Below are 18,245 nucleotides of genomic sequence, written 5' to 3' on the forward strand. Positions count from 1 at the left end.
ATATTTCCGCGTGTTTGATTCTGATTACGAATTTGTCTGATACGCCTTGGTACGTCTGACTCCGATCTCAGATTTGTCTGACATACTTTTGTACCTCTAATTTTGACTATGAGCCCGTCTGCCATAGTCTAGTAGGTCTGCCTCCGATTATGAGTTCGTTCGATATGCTGCTAGGCGTCCGGTCCTAGTTCTGAATCTGTTGATGTGAAGTGTTTGGTATGATTCTGAATTCGTTGGTGTGAACTGTCTGGTATGAAGTGATTTTGAATCCGTTGGTGTGAAGTGTCCGGTATGAAGTGGGATTACGATAATGTGGTAGAGAACGCAGTAGTGTGATAAGGAATGATATTGGCTATGATGTCTGGAAATGTTTGTCCGTTACAAGAATATAGCGTGTGGCTCTTAATGAAACAAAGACTAAGTTTGAAATCTCGCCGAAGGTGCATTATTGTACGACGACAGATTCTGTGTACCGGACGTGGCGGGCTTACGGCTTTAGATTATGGGCTTCATTGTTGGGTTGCCGCGTGCTCTACGCAGGTACGACTCTATTTGGGTTATTGTGGACAGGCTGACGAAATCAAACCATTTCTTTCCGGTCCGGATTACTTATTCGGCTGAGGACTATGCCAGATTATATATCAGAGACATAGTCAGACTTCACGGAGTCCCTGTATCTATTATTACTGACCGAGGTGCCAAGTTTACAGCAAATTTCTGGAAGTCATTTCAGGAGGGATTAGGGACTCAGGTGAGCCTCAGTACAGCTTTTCATCCTCAGGCCGATGGGCAGGCCGAGCGCGCTATTCAGACGCTCGAGGATATGTTGCGGGCCTGCGTTATTGATTTCAGGGGCAGCTGGGATGATTGTTTGCCGCTTATAGAGTTTTCCTACAGTAACAGTTATCACTCCAGCACTTAGATGGCTCCGTACGAGGCCCTTTATGGCAGGAGATGTGGATCTCCTATTGGTTGGTTTGACGTCGGCGAAACTAAGTTGATTGGGCCAAACGCGATCCAGGAAGCTTATGCTGATAGACGACGTCGACCGTTAGAGTTCCAGATTGGCGAACGGGTATTCCTGAAAGTGGCGCCCATGAGAGGCGTTATGAGATTCGGTAAGAAGGTTAAATGGAGGCCGCGGTACATCGGGCCATACCAGATTGTTCGGAGGGTAGGCGCAGTCGCCTACGAGCTAGACTTGCCATCCGATTTGGAGTCCATGCACCCGGTGTTCCATGTGTCTATGCTGCGGAAGTGTATTGGTGACCCTTCCAGGATATTCCCAGTAGATGATCTTCAGGTAATGGAGCAGTTTTCTTATGACGAGCAACCTGTATCTATTCTGGACCGACAGGTAAGGAGATTGCGCACTAAGGAAGTGCCTTCTGCCAAAGTTCTGTGGCGCAACAGTAACCAGGAAGAGATGACTTGGGAGGCGGAGGATGAGATGAAGAAGAGATTCCCCCATTTATTCCCTACGCCTCTTGTAATCTAAACTTTTGAATTTGTTGTATTAATGAACGGATGGACCATGTGTGTTATGAATAAAAATGGTTTTCCCGTTACGTTTGTGAACCTTCATAAGATTTATTTAACATCCGGGGACGAATGTTCTTAAGGGGGGGAGAATGTTATGTCCCGTGTTTTCGTGTAAGAAAAAAAAAATCGAGAAACCACTAAGACTTGTGTGTTGCGAGGAAATATTTTGATTCTAAGTGATATGACTATGTCGGTTACGGAATCATTGGTGCTAAGACCTCGGGGAAGGCCGAGGGTAAATTTGGAATTTCGAAAATTTGTTTCGGGAATTACAAAACGGGACTTTTAATGGATTGGGCCAAGAATTGGACAACAAAAAATTGAGGCCCAAATTTTGTGGGGTGGCCGGCCACTTGGTTGGCCCAAACCCATTTTTAAATGTCATGTGCTATGCACATGACACTTAGTAATGGATATATATCAATGTGCTTTGGTAATTATCAAGAAAATAAATCACATTTCAACTTTGAGCACAAACAAGGCTCTCGGCCGAATGGGAATAAGAGAAAGAAAACAATTTGGCAAGCTTGGTTCTAGCATTAAAAATCTTGGTTTCTACATAATTGTGAAGTGCTCAAGATGCTCTCCGTTGTAGTACAATTAGTTTGACGAAAGGCCGACGTTTGCGGCAAATCGGGATTTCAAGAAAAAGGTGAGATTTCTATGCTTTTATGTTATGGAATGGACATATATGTGTTAGTAATTGGAGTAACGTGAGGATTATGGATTTGTGTTGTGGGTGAAGTAGCCGTGCATGTGTGAAAAGTTGTGTGTGGCCGTGTTCAAAATAAGGTGGGGGAAAGAGTCGTCTAAAGTTTATTTAAATTGGTTAGTTGTATTGTAGTGATCCCTTGTGATGCAAATGAATGTTTGATGAATTGATTTGGTGTTAGAAAATGATTTCGGATATTATCGGAAAGCGTATACCTTTGGTATCATTATGTATATCATTGTATATTTAGGGTGCTAGAGACTTTAAATATGAATTTATAATGATGTTAATGAATTCGGAATGAAACGACGTGAGTTAGAATGTTCGTCGTGAAATTTTGATGTTTTGAAGAATTATGGAAAGTAATGGATTTTGGGGCAATTTCGTGTTTGGCTTGGATTGTAGTTAGGATGTGATTGTATAAGTTTGAATGAGGAAATGAATACAATTATGTAGAGATAGAATTGGAATTTTCGAAGTATGAATGAAAGTTGCCAACTTAAGTAATAAAGTTGAACTTTGAACCTAGAGTGGTTTGGTTATTGTTTGTGTTGTTTGTTGATGTGTGGGCTGTTGTTATTGATATATTTTGAGCCGAGCTAAGTCTCGGGGATGTTAGATTTATAGGGGAAATGCTGCCGAAATTTCGGTAGGCAAAAATGGAGTTAAAGGCATTTTTAAGCCTAAGAATCTCAATTGGTAACTTTGACCATTTGCAGATTTCGGACGAAACGGGACTTGACTTTTGGGAGAGCATATGACGTCTGTAAGGTATGTAAAGTCCCCTACTCCTTCATTTGGCATGTCTTAGTATCCTAGGCGAATATTGGAACTTCCGGAGCATTCCTGCTCCTCGAAACCCGATCCACAGAAAAGTTACTATTCATTCAATTCAATTGAAGCCGAAGGGCTCTATTTTGGCTAGAATGCCACCATTCGCTCGAAACCTATTGAAATGTGGTCGGGTAACTTAGAAATGATTATGTATGACCCTTTGGCCTACAAATGTTCGAAAAATATGTTCGTCGCCTCAATTTGCCTCGAGGTGGGCCCGTTAACCCCGAGACGCCCTATTTGACTTATTGGGCTGTCCTTTTGAATAAAGTTTGAAATGATGCTTTCGATTGTGGAACTTCCTCCTACGGGATATATTTTGAATATTACAATGCGCTAAGTTACGTTTTGAGCCATATGTACTATTTTGGAAACGTTTTGTGAAAGGAAACCTTATATCGACTAAGTGTTCGATTATTTTGTACTAAAGAACGATTTGTGAAACTATTATGTTTTGAAAGGCTATTTTGAAGTATGATTTGCATTTGTTTGCTCACGACTCCGCTCGTGCCTTATTATGACTTCGTTCACCGGTTCCCGGGCCGGTTTGATTCGTGCGCCTTATGATAATTCGGACGTATGCTGTGTTACGGTTCCCGAGGCTTCGCCATAGGGCCGGGTTCCGTTTGGAGTTATGCTGTGATATGGCTCGTGATGCGATACGCTCACCTATGATTATGTTTGTGTTCGGGGATGTACGGAGATTTGAAACCTTCTAGTGTTATGCTGTGTGTGGCGCCAGCGTCGGAGTGGCGACCACGTTCCTGAGCTTTGCATGATTTCGTCTGCATTATGTATATGTATATGATTTGATACGGATTTTGACACACCGGTTTGTTCTCCACTTTGTTACCTGAGTTGCTTTCAGTTTGGTCCATATATCTGTACTCCGTGCTTTACATACTCAGTACATATTTCGTACTGACCCCCTGTTCTTCGGGGGCTGCGTTTCATGCCCGCAGGTACAGAAGCTCGTCTGGGTGATCCTCCGGCTTAGGCTACTCATTCTGCTATTTTGGAGTACTCCTTCTGATCCGGAGTCCACTTTTGGTATAGACATTCTCTGTTATGTATACACTGTGTACAATTGACTATTTGGGTACGGCGGGGCCCTGTCTCGCCATCTGTCTTTGTTTTGAGTTCGTAGAGGCCTGTAGTCATATATGTGGGGCGAGGGTCCTATGTATGTTTGTTCGATTTTGTTTTCTGGTCTTAAAGCGGTCCGTTTGTTATGATGGACCTAAATGGCCCTTATGCTTATGTTTACACTTTTGACCGGCGATGTCTATTCCGCCGCTTTGTTCGGATCTGATATGACAATCTGATTTGTACGACCGCTTAAGACATATTTTGACATAAACTATGTTTGATATGATTTTGTAAAATTCTGAAGTGAGTTTGGATTTGATAATGAATGTGCGATTCGGTCTGGGTACCCAGGTAGGGTGCCAGTCGCAGCCCACGGGGCTGGGTCGTGACAGTTCGAAACAGGAGAGGCTATACTGATAGGGCCAGACTTGGTCCAGCAAGCCATAGAGAAATTCAAGCTCATACAAGATTGTTTATTAGTAGCCCAAAGTCGTCAAAAGTCCTATGCGGATAATCGCCGAAGAGACTTAGAGTTCCAAGTGAAAGATTGGGTATTCTTGAAAGTGTCACCGATGAAAGGCGTAATGAGATTTGGCAAAAAGGGGAAGCTTAGTCCCCGGTACATTGGACCTTATGAGATTGTGCGCAAAGTGGGAAAAGTGGCCTACGAATTAGATCTACCTCCGGATTTGGAGCCAGTTCACCCAGTTTTCCAAGTCTCGATGCTTCAAAAATGTGTTGGAGATCCTTCTAGGATCGTGCCAATAAGCGATGTGCAAGTGACAGAAAAGTTGACTTATGAAGAAGTGCCCATTGCCATACTAGATAGGCAAGTACGGAGGCTTAGAAACAAAGAAGTGGCCTCAGTTAAGGTTTTATGGAGAAGCAATAAACGAGAAGAAATGACATGGGAAGCAGAAAAAAGTATGCGATCCAGATACCCTCATTTATTTCAGCCCTTGGGAGAGATTCAAGATTAAACATCAGCGGTATGAGGTATGTATGATTTCCTTTTCATGCTTTTGGTCGTGTGTGGCTATAGATATGTTGATATTGTGACGTAGCCCTGTAAGGCGATGATATTTTGGGTTGTTGTGATAGGTTGGTAGTGCCATATTATAGGGGAAACTCTGGCGAAATTTCTATAGAATCCCCGAAGACTTTAACTTTCAAGGACGAATGTTCTTAAGGGGGGGAGAATGTTACACATCGGGAATTCCCCCGTGAACGTACAGTGAATAGACTAACGAAGAATACGAGTATATGATGTTTTAATAAGAAGGGAACGATGTTGACAACCCTAAGTAAGATTTCAAAGGCAATTGCAATGAAAGGTAGGTTATGCTCCACAATGACTAATTATAGGTTTTGGAAATGTGAAAAGTTGCAAGTTTGCATTCTGGCCAGTTAGTCGTAAAATGAAATACGGACCGTAAAGTGGTATACGGTCCGTAAACTGCCATGTCGTATTTCATTTTCCAAAAACTTCAACTTTCTGTCAAATGCTGGAATGGTTAAAGACGACTTGGAATACGGACCGTAAACTGAAATATGGCCCGTAAACTGAGTCGTAAACCACCATGTCCTCAGCCTGACATTCTGTTTCTATCATCCTTAAATATGACCACGAAATACGGTTCGTAAAATGGAATACAGACCGTAAACTGTGTTTACGACCACTGTGCACTTTTGATTACTGTTCATTTAAGATCAGATTTTGGGTTATTAATAAGAGACCAAGTTCATTATTTCATTTCCACATGACACCCCCTTCTCTCTAAAACCTCTCTATATATTTATTCCACAAGGATTCAAGGATTATTTGTGAACAACAACATAAACTAAGTGAATCAAGTATAAGAAAACCCATTAAGGATCATACAAGTAAAGAAATCTCATTGGAAATAAACTAGGGTTTTGCTCAAGTGGAGTATTATCAACCAAGGCTTGTTCCTATGACATCAAAGGTAAAATTTATGATGTTTCTATGTTGTTTAAGGTATTTAAGAGTTGAAATACTTGGATTGTAGAGAAGTATGGCAAAATGGGTCATGAATGTGGAATAGTGCCATTTTGAGAAATAGTTTGAATTGAGTTATGAGTCTTGATGTACTGTAATGTAAATGTTATATCCCGTATTTTCGCGCATTCGGGAAAATTCGAAATAACTTGGATTTGTAAGGAATAAGGTTGTATGTTGATTTGAATTAATATATGTGTGTGTTGTCTATGGAAAATATTGATGTGGTAAATATGGAAGGAGGCCAAGGGAAAAAAATTGGAATTTCGGAAATTCGTTTCGGGAATTACAAAATAAGAATTTTAATGAATTGGGCTCAAAAAATGGAAAAAAAATGATGAGGCCCAATTTCTTTGAGGGGTGGCCGGCCATGTAGAGCCAAGAGCCCAAGCCCATGTTTAATTAAAATCATGGGATATTAAATAAAAGGGGCCAAATTGTTCATTTCTAGAGAATTCAAGAAACAAAAAAAAAAAAAAAAAAAAGAGAAGTGAGAGCAAAAGGCAAGGGTTTCGGCCAAGAACAAAAAAAAGGGGAGGAAAAAAATTAGTTCATCAATCTTTAGTCCAAAAATCTCATTCTTCTTGTATTCATAGAGTATGCAAGACGCTCTCCGACGTGATACAATTAGTTAAGCGAAAGAACTACCTTTTGTGGCAAGTTGGAATTTGAAGAGAAAGGTATGAATTCTATGTTTTATGTTATGGAATAAGTATATATGTTGTAATGATTAGAATTAGATGAGGATTATGGAAGTATGGTGTGTGTGTGCATGGCGTGTGTGTGTGTAAATGGTGTGTTTGGCCGTGAGCCACATGGGAGTGGAGGAGGAATGAATTCAAGTTCATTTGATTTGTTAGTTGTGTCGTTGTGACCTTTGCGTCGCAAATAACGGCTTAATGACTAGAATTAGTATTGGAAATGCTTGTATGCAATTACGAGAAATCACATTAATTTTTCATGATTTTTATGTAAGTATGGAATTAGGGTTCTAAATATGAGTATTAATTGTTGTTAATGAACTTGGAAGGAAAACAATGTGATTTGGAGGTGTTGTTGCATTGTAGAAGCTTTGAATAGAATATGGAATTGGCGGGAATACTTGAATTCGTAAATAATGTTTGGAATGCTATTGGAATGTAATTGAATAATCTTGAATTGATTAATGGATATGGAAAATGTTGACATTAGTTTGATAGTGTGAAGTTTGGATGAAAGTTGTCGCTTTATGTAGAAAGGAAGAATATTGACGTTAGATTTGTTTTGTTGTGACTTTGATGTCGTTTGGTATTGTTGGGTTGTTGTTGTTGATATTATGAGCCGAGCTAAGCCTCGGGGGTGTCATATATATAGGGGAAGTGCTGCCGAAATTTCGGTAGACAAATATAAAGTTAAATGAATTCTTAAAGTCTTGCAATTCCTAATTGGTAACTTTGACCATTTGTAGATTCTGAGCGAAACGGGATTTGATTTTGCGCGAGCATAAGCTGCGAGAAAGGTATGTAAGGCTACCCTATTCCTTCTTTTGGCATGTCCTAGGTATACTAGGTCGATACTTGAGCCTCGGGGGAAATTCTGTTCATAGAAATCCGAAATTGAAATTGAGCACTATTAATTCAATCTAATTGAACTATAAATCTCATGTTTGGGTTGGAAAGTAATCAAACGTCCGAAACTTTTGTAAATGTAATCAAGTCGACTCGAAACTTCCTTGGATGACTCTATAGCCTTAATGTCCATGATTCATGTCCGTCGCCTTGACTTGACCCGAGATGGACCCACTATTCCCGAATCCTCCCCTATTATTCTATTTGACTTAATTCCGTACAATAATTAAGGGAAACTTTTGGTGATTGTTCCGATGACCAAACGATGGTTGTCTTACTGTACCATTGAGTCCTTAATCCATATGTTGATATGAACACGCGATCCTATAAATTATACTTGGTCTGACCCGTAAAGATATCCGGAAGTAATTCGCTTCTAAAGTGCTATCTAATATGTTCCGAGTCTGCCTATGATTCTGACTTATATTGATAGAAGTATGTCTGACATGACCCATTTTACGACATGATCGAGTAACGAAATAAGTATAAAGAATTTGTGTCGGAAAGAATATTATGAGTCAAATTGTCCCCAATTTTCGTGAGGCATGTGTTAAAGAAAATTTTGGTAAGTATGACAACACGAACGATGGTTTCACCAAACTTGATATAGTATGATACGTACATATGATTCCGAAAGCTTATTTGATTTAATCTATATGAAGTTGGCATGTTACCTAAAGACCCATTGATATGTTCCTTAGTTATTAATATAAAGAGGAAAATAAAATAAAATAAAATAAGTGATATAATTAATACCTTGATATGTAATGGTATGTGCGTATGAATCTAAGTTGTACTTAAGTTGATCTATACATCATCCGGAAGATATCCGATACGACTAATACTTTGGTTTTGCAAAGATTGACTTCCGAAACATTTATGGAGTGTTCTGTACTTCGAGCGCTCGTAACTTTCGTATACTAGTTCCGACTGACCCGGAGCTTGTTTCTGGACCTCCAGATACCGATAATGTGTTTGCATATAAGTATGTTTGTATCTCGGGTCTTGATTGTGTGCATGTGGTTTCACACTACTCTGTTCGTGCAAGCTTTGATTTGGATTTCACTGATCCCGGGCCAGGATATGTTCTCTTGCGTATTTCTCTGCATTATTCACCGCGTCCCTCTCACTTGCTTACCGGGGCACGTATATGTACATGATATGATTACGGGGAGGTGGCCAGGATGGCATATGATGACTCCATTCACCGCGTTCCGCAAAAAAGGGTCGGGGCACGTTATATGCATGCATGATACATGACATTGACATACATGAAATATGATTCACCGCGCCTCTCACTGAGGGACGGGGTACGTTACTTGCATATATGATACATGACATTGGCGTATTTGATATATGATTCACCGCGTCCCTTACCAAGGGCCGGGGCACGATACATGAACATTTGATATATGATGTTAATATATATGATTCCATTTACCGCGTCCCTCACAAAGGGCCGGGGCATGTTATTTGACATATACATATAAGATATACGATCCTGTCATGCACACCCTGAGTTTGGTAGGTAAGCTCTTGGTACACAGGATAATTCACGTATTTATAGTATTTCTTCTAGCCTCCGACTTCGACATATAAATAAATAGATGACTTGTGTGTGGAAGGTAAGCACTCTGGTATTTTGGATAGCATACTTGCTTTGGTACCGTTGTTCTGGCTATGTTTCTATTTTCTGTATTCCATGCTTTACATACTCAGTGCATATTCCATACTGACCCCCTTTCTTCGGGGGCTGCGCTTCATGCCACGCAGGTACAGACGCTTATTGTGGTGGTCCACCAGCCTAGGTACACCGTCTGCTTTTGGGAGTGCTCCTTTGTTCCGGAGCCCACCTTCTTGGTACAGATCCTTCAGTTGTACATATTGTTGTGTTTATGATTATTCTGGGGTACGGCGGGGCCCTGTCTCGCCATATGATTCTGTTGTCTGTATTAGGGGCCTGTAGACATGTATATGGGTTACGGGTCACGTTTTCTCAGAAACGCTTACTTGGTTTATGTTTGATTCTCCCCTGCACTACGTTAACATAATCGGGTCACGTGTATGATATAAATAACGGGTTAAAGGATATGTTTATAATTTGTATGCACGAGGTTTAAAAAAAATGTAAGTGTAAGCGTGCTTCGGTTGGTAAGTATGTACGGGTGCCCATATCGGGCACTAGTCACGGCCCACGGGGTTGGGTCGTGACAGTAAATGTGTTATAAATGATGTTGAGAACATGAGATGAGCAATGTACGTGAATGGACATAGTCGTGCGTTATGGCCATGGATATGGATGATTGAAAAGTGAGTCTAGAATATGGATAATGTGGATGAATAATGACTATTGTTGTAGTATTGTGAATGTATTGTTGACGTTTGAGAGTTGAAATACACTATAGAGGAATGTCGTATAAATAGAGGAGACGTTGCTCGATTTTCTCTAGTTTAGTCATGTATGCTAGCTATCGATTCTAATGATAGTATAACTTTAATGAAGGTAGAAACGTGAGCTTCGGAGGAGAATGTGCAAGTGGTAAATAGTTGAACGGAAAGGTATGTAAGGATAACCCTTCTTTCATAAGCATGATTCTTTGGCCAAACATCTAAATCTTCCATAAGTCTATGATGTTTCATAAATGATTCGATCTTTCGAGCTATTAAGCTCACGATTCTTGATATGCTACGATTATACTAAGTTCCTTGTATGACAAGTAAGCCTATAAAGATAAGTGTGATGAATGATGATAATACTGATAATGATATTGATGACGACTATAATGGTAATGGCGATGACCATAACGATGACGATGATGATAGTGATGAAAGTAGTAAAGATGCTTATGAGATGTATGTATGTGTGCCCATGTATGGCTACTATGAACCCCGAGCCTATATGGCCGGGTAGTATGTGTATAGATGTATATGTATGTATGCTTACGTAACGCGCGCACACCACTGCAGTTGGGTACGGATAACACTGAGCCTTAGTAAGGCCAGGTATGTGTAACACTGAGCCATGGTAGGGCCAGGTATGTGTAACACTGAGCCTTTGTTGGCCAGGTATGTATGACCACCGAGCCTAGCTATGGTCGGGTACGTGAAACACCGAACCTTCGGGGTCGGGTATGTTATGTAAATGCTATGTATATGATATGATTATGTATGTGATATGATTATGTATACAATATGAATGTGAATAAGGGTATGTATACGAATACGAGAACTAATATGGAACGGATATGAATATGGATACGGATATTGAGGTATGAGCACAAACACACATTAGAATGGAAAGTTTCTATGAAAGGCAAGTAAGTGCCCATGGCGATAATATTACCATCTCTCATCTTGTGCTATTTCTTATGATGTTCATTATGCTTCTACATTGATATTGATCATGTTTTACATACTCAGTACATTCTTCATACTGACGTCCTTTTGTTTGTGGACGTTGCGTCATGCCCGCAGGTGCACAGGGAGACAGGCTCGATCTATAGCGGTATTCTCAGAGACCACCTAGCAAAGCTCCATTTCATTCGGAGCCATAGCTTTTGGGTACTTATTCTTTTTCGTACATAGTTATGGGCATAGCGGGGTCCTGTCCCACTTATGTGATGTGTTATACTCTCCTTAGAGGCTCGTAGTCGTGTGTATATGGTTAGACATGTCTGGCCTTGTTGGCCTATATTTTGTATATCATTTTGTTAGCCTTGTCGGCTCATGTACATCGATGTGGCATTAATGCCAATTATGATATAAAGGCATTGTTGTCCAATGGGACTAGCATGATGAATGAATAGAAGTATGTGAAATTATGTGGCTCGCCTAGATGTAAGTATAAGTGTAAGCCAAGGGGTGCCCGGATGGGCTAGCACCGGGCGCTCGTCGCGGCCCTCTTGACGGGCCGTGACAACCATCTCAAACACCTACAAGCTCTCACCAGGTGTTATGGTTCAAAGTAAAAATGAATATATATTCAGGCTTCCAGGATGGAGTAGAAATCCTCCATGTTCCTTCAGATGTAGCTGCTATCTCCTTGACTTGATGTTGACCTTTGTTTGCCATTGTCTCAAGTTTCCTGAATGAACCAATCTTTAGAAGTTTTTCAAGAGAATGAGCTTCAAGCTAATACCACTCTTGTACCCCTGCCAAAGATAGTTTCATACAGGTCCATGTGCTATTCATGGCATGTTGAGATGCAAACTTGTTGCTGCTACTGCTCTCTAGCTTGCTATTAATCTCCAGGGATGTGATGGTCCTTAGCTATCCTGATCCTCATGTATGGTATATATGACTTTTCTGTATTTAGAATTTTCCTAGCTTTCACAGGAAGTGAAGTAAAACTATGAAAATGATGATCACCTGCAAAATCAAAAGCATAGTTAGTTAAAAAATCAGCCAGGCCATTTCCTTCTCTCAGAACATGCTCCGCCCTCACTTCCTTATCCCTCCTCAACCTTGAGATATCATTTATGATCATTGATATACTCCATGGCGTCTACCACTGACCAGTTAAGATCATATTCATAGTCATTGAGTCTGTTTCCAACACCACTGGCAACAGACTGTGTGTAGCACAGTACTTAAGACCATCATGTAGTGCCCTTGCTTCTTCTATCAAATTTGAACCATCTGATATCCTTCTTGCTGCTGCATACTGGAAATCACCTACTGCATTTCTAATACAAAAGGCCACAGAACTTGGTCCAGGATTTCCCCTAGAACCTCCATCAGAATTTCATTTATACCATCCTGGCATAGGAAAATCCCATTTCACTATCTTGCTTACAATTCTTGGCCTGTATGCGCTTCAAAGATTTGTAGAATTTGAGGTATGCATCTTGGTAGGTTGTTCTGCCCTGGAAACCTCATTCTACACATTTGATATATGATCATGTTTATCTCATAATTCACTTTGTTGATGGACATCCTCCCTCCATGTAGGACTGTATTCCTCCACTTCCATATCTGCCACATGGTGACCATTGGAATAACCTTAAAGATGGTTCTGAACTTTGAGGGACAATCTGTATTCCACCAGACTTGAAGAAGCTGCCTGACTTGTTGAAACTGTGTTGTGATGCCAACAGCAGTTTTAACATAAGTCCACACTTTAGTAGCAATATTTCCTGTAACAAACAAATGATCCACAGTTTCATATTGCCTATGATCACAGTAATAACAGGTTGCCTCAGTATCTACCCCAATCCTTCTTACTACCTCTCCAACAGGTATTTTGTACTTCCACAACCTCCAGAAAAAGAAAGATATCTTAAAAGGTACCCCTAATGTCCACATATTCTTAAAGACATCTGACTTGACTGATTTGCTCCTCAGTAATTCCCATGCAGTGCCTACAGTAAATTTTCCTAATGCTGTCATCATCCATCTTGGCCTATCCCACTCTTCTTTTGGTTCATGAAAATGTAATTCTTCTAATATATGATCCACAATATCGTCCATAGGGAATAACTGCTGCAATTTTCCTATATTCCAACCAACCTGCAACATAAGTTCTTTTACATCTTGAACACCCTCACCTATCACAAAATCATCTGGAATGATGTGATATAGAGCCCCTAGCTTTGTCCAGTTGTCAAACCATACATTTGCAGTTCCACTCCTTGGTTCCCACCATATTTCTTGCTCTATATTATCTCTAGCCTCTATCATAGCCTTTCATATTTGAGAACCTCCCTTCCACTGGACAGTCTGAGGACTGTGCCTTTTGCAATATTTGATCCACCTGTAGTTTGCCCATAGAGTATTTGTTGTCCTGAATTTCCACCAAAGTTTTGTACATAAGGCTTTAGATACATCAAACAAAGATCTAAAGCCTACTCCTCCTTCCTCTTTTGGCTTACACAAGTTTAGCCATGGTGACCAGTGTATTTTTCTGCCTTCCTCACTATTATTCCAGAAGAATCTTGAGAAGAGTGTGTGCATATCATTAATAACACATTTTGGAGGTTTGATGGCTGACAACAAATGTATTGGCATACTCATTAATACATTATTGATCAGAACAGCTTTTCCTCCAAATGATAGCAATCTTCCTTTCCAAGTCTGCAGCCTATTCTTGACTTTCTTGATCAGATCATTGTAATCAGCCTTCCTCTTCCTTGAATGTGTGACAGGACAACCCAAATATGTGAAAGGAAAAGTGCCTCTTTTAAAACCAGTAATATTCTCCACCTGTTGTATCGGCCCATTAGAAACCTTACTGTGTACATAGAATGAGCTTTTGCCTTTATTTATAAGTTGGCCTGATACCTGCTCATATGCATGCAATACCTTCATAATTAACTCCAAAGATCTAGCATCAGCAGATGAAAAATTTATTGTGTCATCTGCATATGCCAGATGATTCAGAGTTGCACTCCATTTGGGCATTCCATAACTTCTAAACTCATTATTCTCAAATAAAGAATTCAATGCTCTGGATAAAACTTCAGTAGATAAGATGAACAAAGCAGGAGAGAGTGGATCTATTTGTTTTACACCCCTGGTGGAATGAAAGAAACCATAAGCTTGACCATTAAGAAGTATGGAGTACCAATTATTTGCTATCAGCCTCCAAACCATATCTATGAAAATTTCTGCAAATCCCATCTTCCTTAAAACTCTTATCAAGTAACTCCATGATACTCTATCATATGCTTTAACCATGTCCAGCTTAAGTACAACATTAGCTGGTTTTCCTCTTAGTCTAATGTCAGTCACAACTTCTTGTGTAAGAAGAACATTTTCAATGATACATCTGCCCTTAACAAATCCAGACTAGTTGAGAGATATCAGAGAAGGTAGAATTCCTTCCAGTTTATCCTGAACCACTCTAGAAATAACCTTGTTGATGAAGTTGCTGAGACTGATTGGTCTCATATCAGCAAAGGTCTCAATGTTATTCTTCTTTTGTAACAGTGCCAAGTTGGTATGTGTGACTAACTTAGAAAGAGTTTGGCCATCAAAAAACGTTTTCACAAGATTGTATACATCAGCACCAACAATGTCCCAACACACCTGATAAAATATTCCAATCATACCATCTGGACGACCAGCACTATCTGCAGATAATTCAAATACAGCATTCTTCACCTCCTCTAAAGTTGGCATGCTTACCAGCTGATTATTAGTATCCTGATCCACCATAGTAGGAACATGTTGTAGCAATTCAAAATCTAAAGGATCAACCTCTTGAGAGAACTGCTGTTGGTAAAATCTACAAGCTTCTTCTGCCAAAAGTGACTCCCCTTCGATCCATACTCCTTGCTGATTCTGAATTCTTTTGATCTGCAATCTCTTTCTCCTACCATTCACAATACTATGAAAGTACCTTGTATTCCTGTCACCCTCAGCAAAACTAGTCATATGTGACTTTTGTCTCCAAAATTCTTCCTCATAATGAACATACTTTTTTAATGCTGCTTGTGCTTGCTGTAACACCATCCTGTTCATAGGAGTAGGATCCTCTTCAAAACATTGCTCCTTAATTCTCACCACCTCTTCCCTTACTGTTAGTTGCTTGAAAATATCACCAAAAGTTGCCTTACTCCAAGCAGATAAAGCAGATTTCACATTCTTCAATTTTAGCTTAAATCTGATAAAATCATCCCCTTCAAAATCTGTGATCCATGCCTGACTAACCACCTCTAAGAAGGATTCATGTTCTGTCCAGAATTTTAGAAATCTGAACGGCTTCCTTATGTGATGTGAAGCTTCACCACAAGTAAGTAGTAAAGGAGCATAGTCTGAGCCAGTTCTGGATAAATGTTGCACCTCCATATGTGCAAACCAATCTTGTAATTTAGAGTTTGCAATCATTCTATCCAATATCTTGAAAATACAGTCACTACCTGCCCTCCCATTCCACCAAGTAAATAGACTCCCCTTATAATTTATATCAAACAGCTCACATGAATTAATACAAAATGCAAAATCCTCATATTCATCTGGAGATACAGGTAAACCACCAATCTTCTCTTCTTCATTCATAATGACATTAAAATCACCCCCTACCAACCAAGGCAATTCCATTTGATCAGCCAAACTATACAGACTATCCCATAAACTGATTCTTTCCAGATGATAACACTTTGCATAGACCATAGTTACCATAAGTGACTTATTCCACTCTTGGAAAAGCAGCTTTATAGTAATCTGTTGTTCTAGATCCTGCAGGATCTGCACATGCACATTATCATTTACAAAGAACCATATTTTACGATTGCAGTTGTAATGGGCATATCTGATGCCAAATTTCCTTCTAAATCCCTGAATATGCCTAAAGTGTTGAAAAGACTCCATTAAATCCATAATGGAGAATTTGTGATGTCTGTGCAACATTTGGACTCTGTGAAAAGCTTGTTGTGTGTTCACAGATCTGATATTCCAAAAGAGTGTCTTCATCATCATTTAAAAATAGGCTTACAACCTCTCCTTGGTACTACTCTTATAGGAATAGTATCTGTGATTACTTGTTTCTTTCCTTTCTTAGAGCCTTTCTGTCTAGATCTTGGTGAGATGCCAGCTTCTTTGACCACATTACTAAAAACCTTCTCCACTGAGACCTCTTCTTCACTTTCATTGAATTTGTTCTTGCCCTCATCATACTCCACCTCAGCTCCCACATTAATATTATGAGAGACCAAATCATGCAGTTCCTTCAAAGGAGACTGTTTTCTCTGAAGAATCAGTGGCTGCACATTGTCCATTTCCACTTGTGCCACTGCCAAATCCTTAATCACTTCCCTCTCAGTAGGGAATGAACCAATTCCATTGTCATTAATTGAGATGCTCAAATCTCCCTCCTTCATGTTATTATCAGGAGAGAAATCAATTTCCTGGACCTGATCCAAAGATGGAATACTTAATGTCTGATCTGTTTGATTATCTGCAACCTCCAACTCCCCTTTGGCATTTGCCAAACTATTAGCCTCAGTCTGCATTTCATCCTCACCTGATTCTAGAGCATGCAAATCATTAAGGTTTTGCATCTGCTCATATGTATCATCACCATCTGGGACCTTTTGTATCTGCTCCATGATAAATCTTGAGGCATGTCCATGCTTAGAATGGCATGTAATTTCACATGCATTTCCAAGATCATTTTCCTCAACAGCAATGACACCCTCATCAATCATGTTTCCCACACTTGCACTTGTGTCCTCTAAATCCTTGTCAGGATCATTTTCTTCAACAGCAATGACCTCCTCATCAATAATGTACCCCACACTTGCACTTATGTCCTCTAAATTCTTGTGAGGATCAGCTTCCTCAACAGCAATAAGACCCTCATCAACCATATCTCCCACACTTTCATGCACATCTTTTGTTGTCTGACCTGATTGTTCCCCATTTGAATCCATTTTCCTTTCAGTATTTTTTATGGGATCTTCTCTATCATTGACTGCCACACATGATACCAAATTTTAAGCATTCTCCTCCCTTCCTTTCTTATCAACAGATTGATCAGGGTGTTCCTTACCCTTTTCTACCTCCTTGACCTTATCATCTGTTCCCTTATCCTCTACATTGTTATTGACTTCTCCTTCTATGATTTTTTCTAACACATCAAAATTATTATGTGTAGAAACTGCACTTTCAAGGACAAGAACACTCTTGTTCCCAGCCTCAGTAGGAATCTTAGTTTTGTTTTTTCCTTTGTCATTTATTCCAGGATAAGTAACAACCTTCCCACTTGATAGAACTTTAGGCACATATGTTTAGACTGGATATCTCCATCCCTGCTGTCTTCTTCTTCTTCCTACTGTAGATGTTGTAGCCATGTTTGATACATCCCCCTTATCATGCTCCTTCTCCTTTTTCATTGAATCCTCTTTTGTGTTTTCCACCAGTTAAGGATGCAATACACGACAGTCCTCATTTACATGACCTTGCAACATGCATTCTGTGCAATACTTTGGCAAATGGTCATATTGTATTCTCACCTTTTCCACCCTAATCTCCTTAGTCTTCTCATCTTCAATTTCCATCAGGACAAACTTAGGAAGATCAGATAACAAATCTACTTGAACCTTAACCCTTGCGCAGTTAGGTCTAGTTTTATTTATGGTGGCCATGTCCAATACTAAGGGTTTCCCAACTGCAGATACCAAAGTAAACAAAGATTCTTTCACAAAATACGTGGGAAGCAGATTTGGAAACGAGATCCAAGCCATGGCTATTGACATTTCTTCCTCAACATTAATGTTAGAATTATAAATTAATGGCCTCATTTGATACGTAAAACCATCCTTAGATTTCAACCAAAAAACACCCTTCGAGGACATATTAATGAAATCCTCCATTAGAGAACATCTTATTAATGAGTGTCTATCTCTCAAGAGACCAATATCACACTTTCCTTTCACACCACACTGTTGAGGGATAATAATTCTTAATTCTTGCAACTCCGGCCATCCATAAGAAAACTTAC

The 18,245-nt window shown here is 39.8% G+C and overlaps 1 protein-coding gene across 1 annotated transcript; it reads right to left on the minus strand.

The window, feature by feature from the left end:
* Positions 1 to 12,044: 12,044 nt before the first annotated feature.
* LOC132607803 (uncharacterized) lies at positions 12,045 to 13,483 on the minus strand. The gene is made up of 3 exons (XM_060321882.1): positions 12,600 to 13,483; positions 12,320 to 12,528; positions 12,045 to 12,172 (listed from the first exon to the last, which is right to left on the minus strand). The coding sequence occupies exons 1-3, from the start codon at positions 13,481 to 13,483 to the stop codon at positions 12,045 to 12,047; spliced, it is 1,221 nt and encodes a 406-aa protein (XP_060177865.1).
* Between the last annotated feature and the right edge of the window lie 4,762 nt (positions 13,484 to 18,245).

Source organism: Lycium barbarum, chromosome 8 (genome assembly GCF_019175385.1).
Source record: "Lycium barbarum isolate Lr01 chromosome 8, ASM1917538v2, whole genome shotgun sequence".
Classification (NCBI taxonomy): Eukaryota; Viridiplantae; Streptophyta; class Magnoliopsida; order Solanales; family Solanaceae; genus Lycium; species Lycium barbarum.

Excerpts from the sequence above, each read along its gene's own strand:
- LOC132607803 (XM_060321882.1), bottom strand. The coding sequence starts at position 13,483 with ATGATAGAGGCTAGAGATAATATAGAGCAAGAAATATGGTGGGAACCA. Across the intron at positions 12,529-12,599 it reads GCGCATACAGGCCAAGAATT|GGGAAATCCTGGACCAAGTT; the intron begins GTAAGCAAGATA and ends TGGAGGTTCTAG. Across the intron at positions 12,173-12,319 it reads TATGAATATGATCTTAACTG|GTGATCATCATTTTCATAGT; the intron begins GTCAGTGGTAGA and ends TTGATTTTGCAG.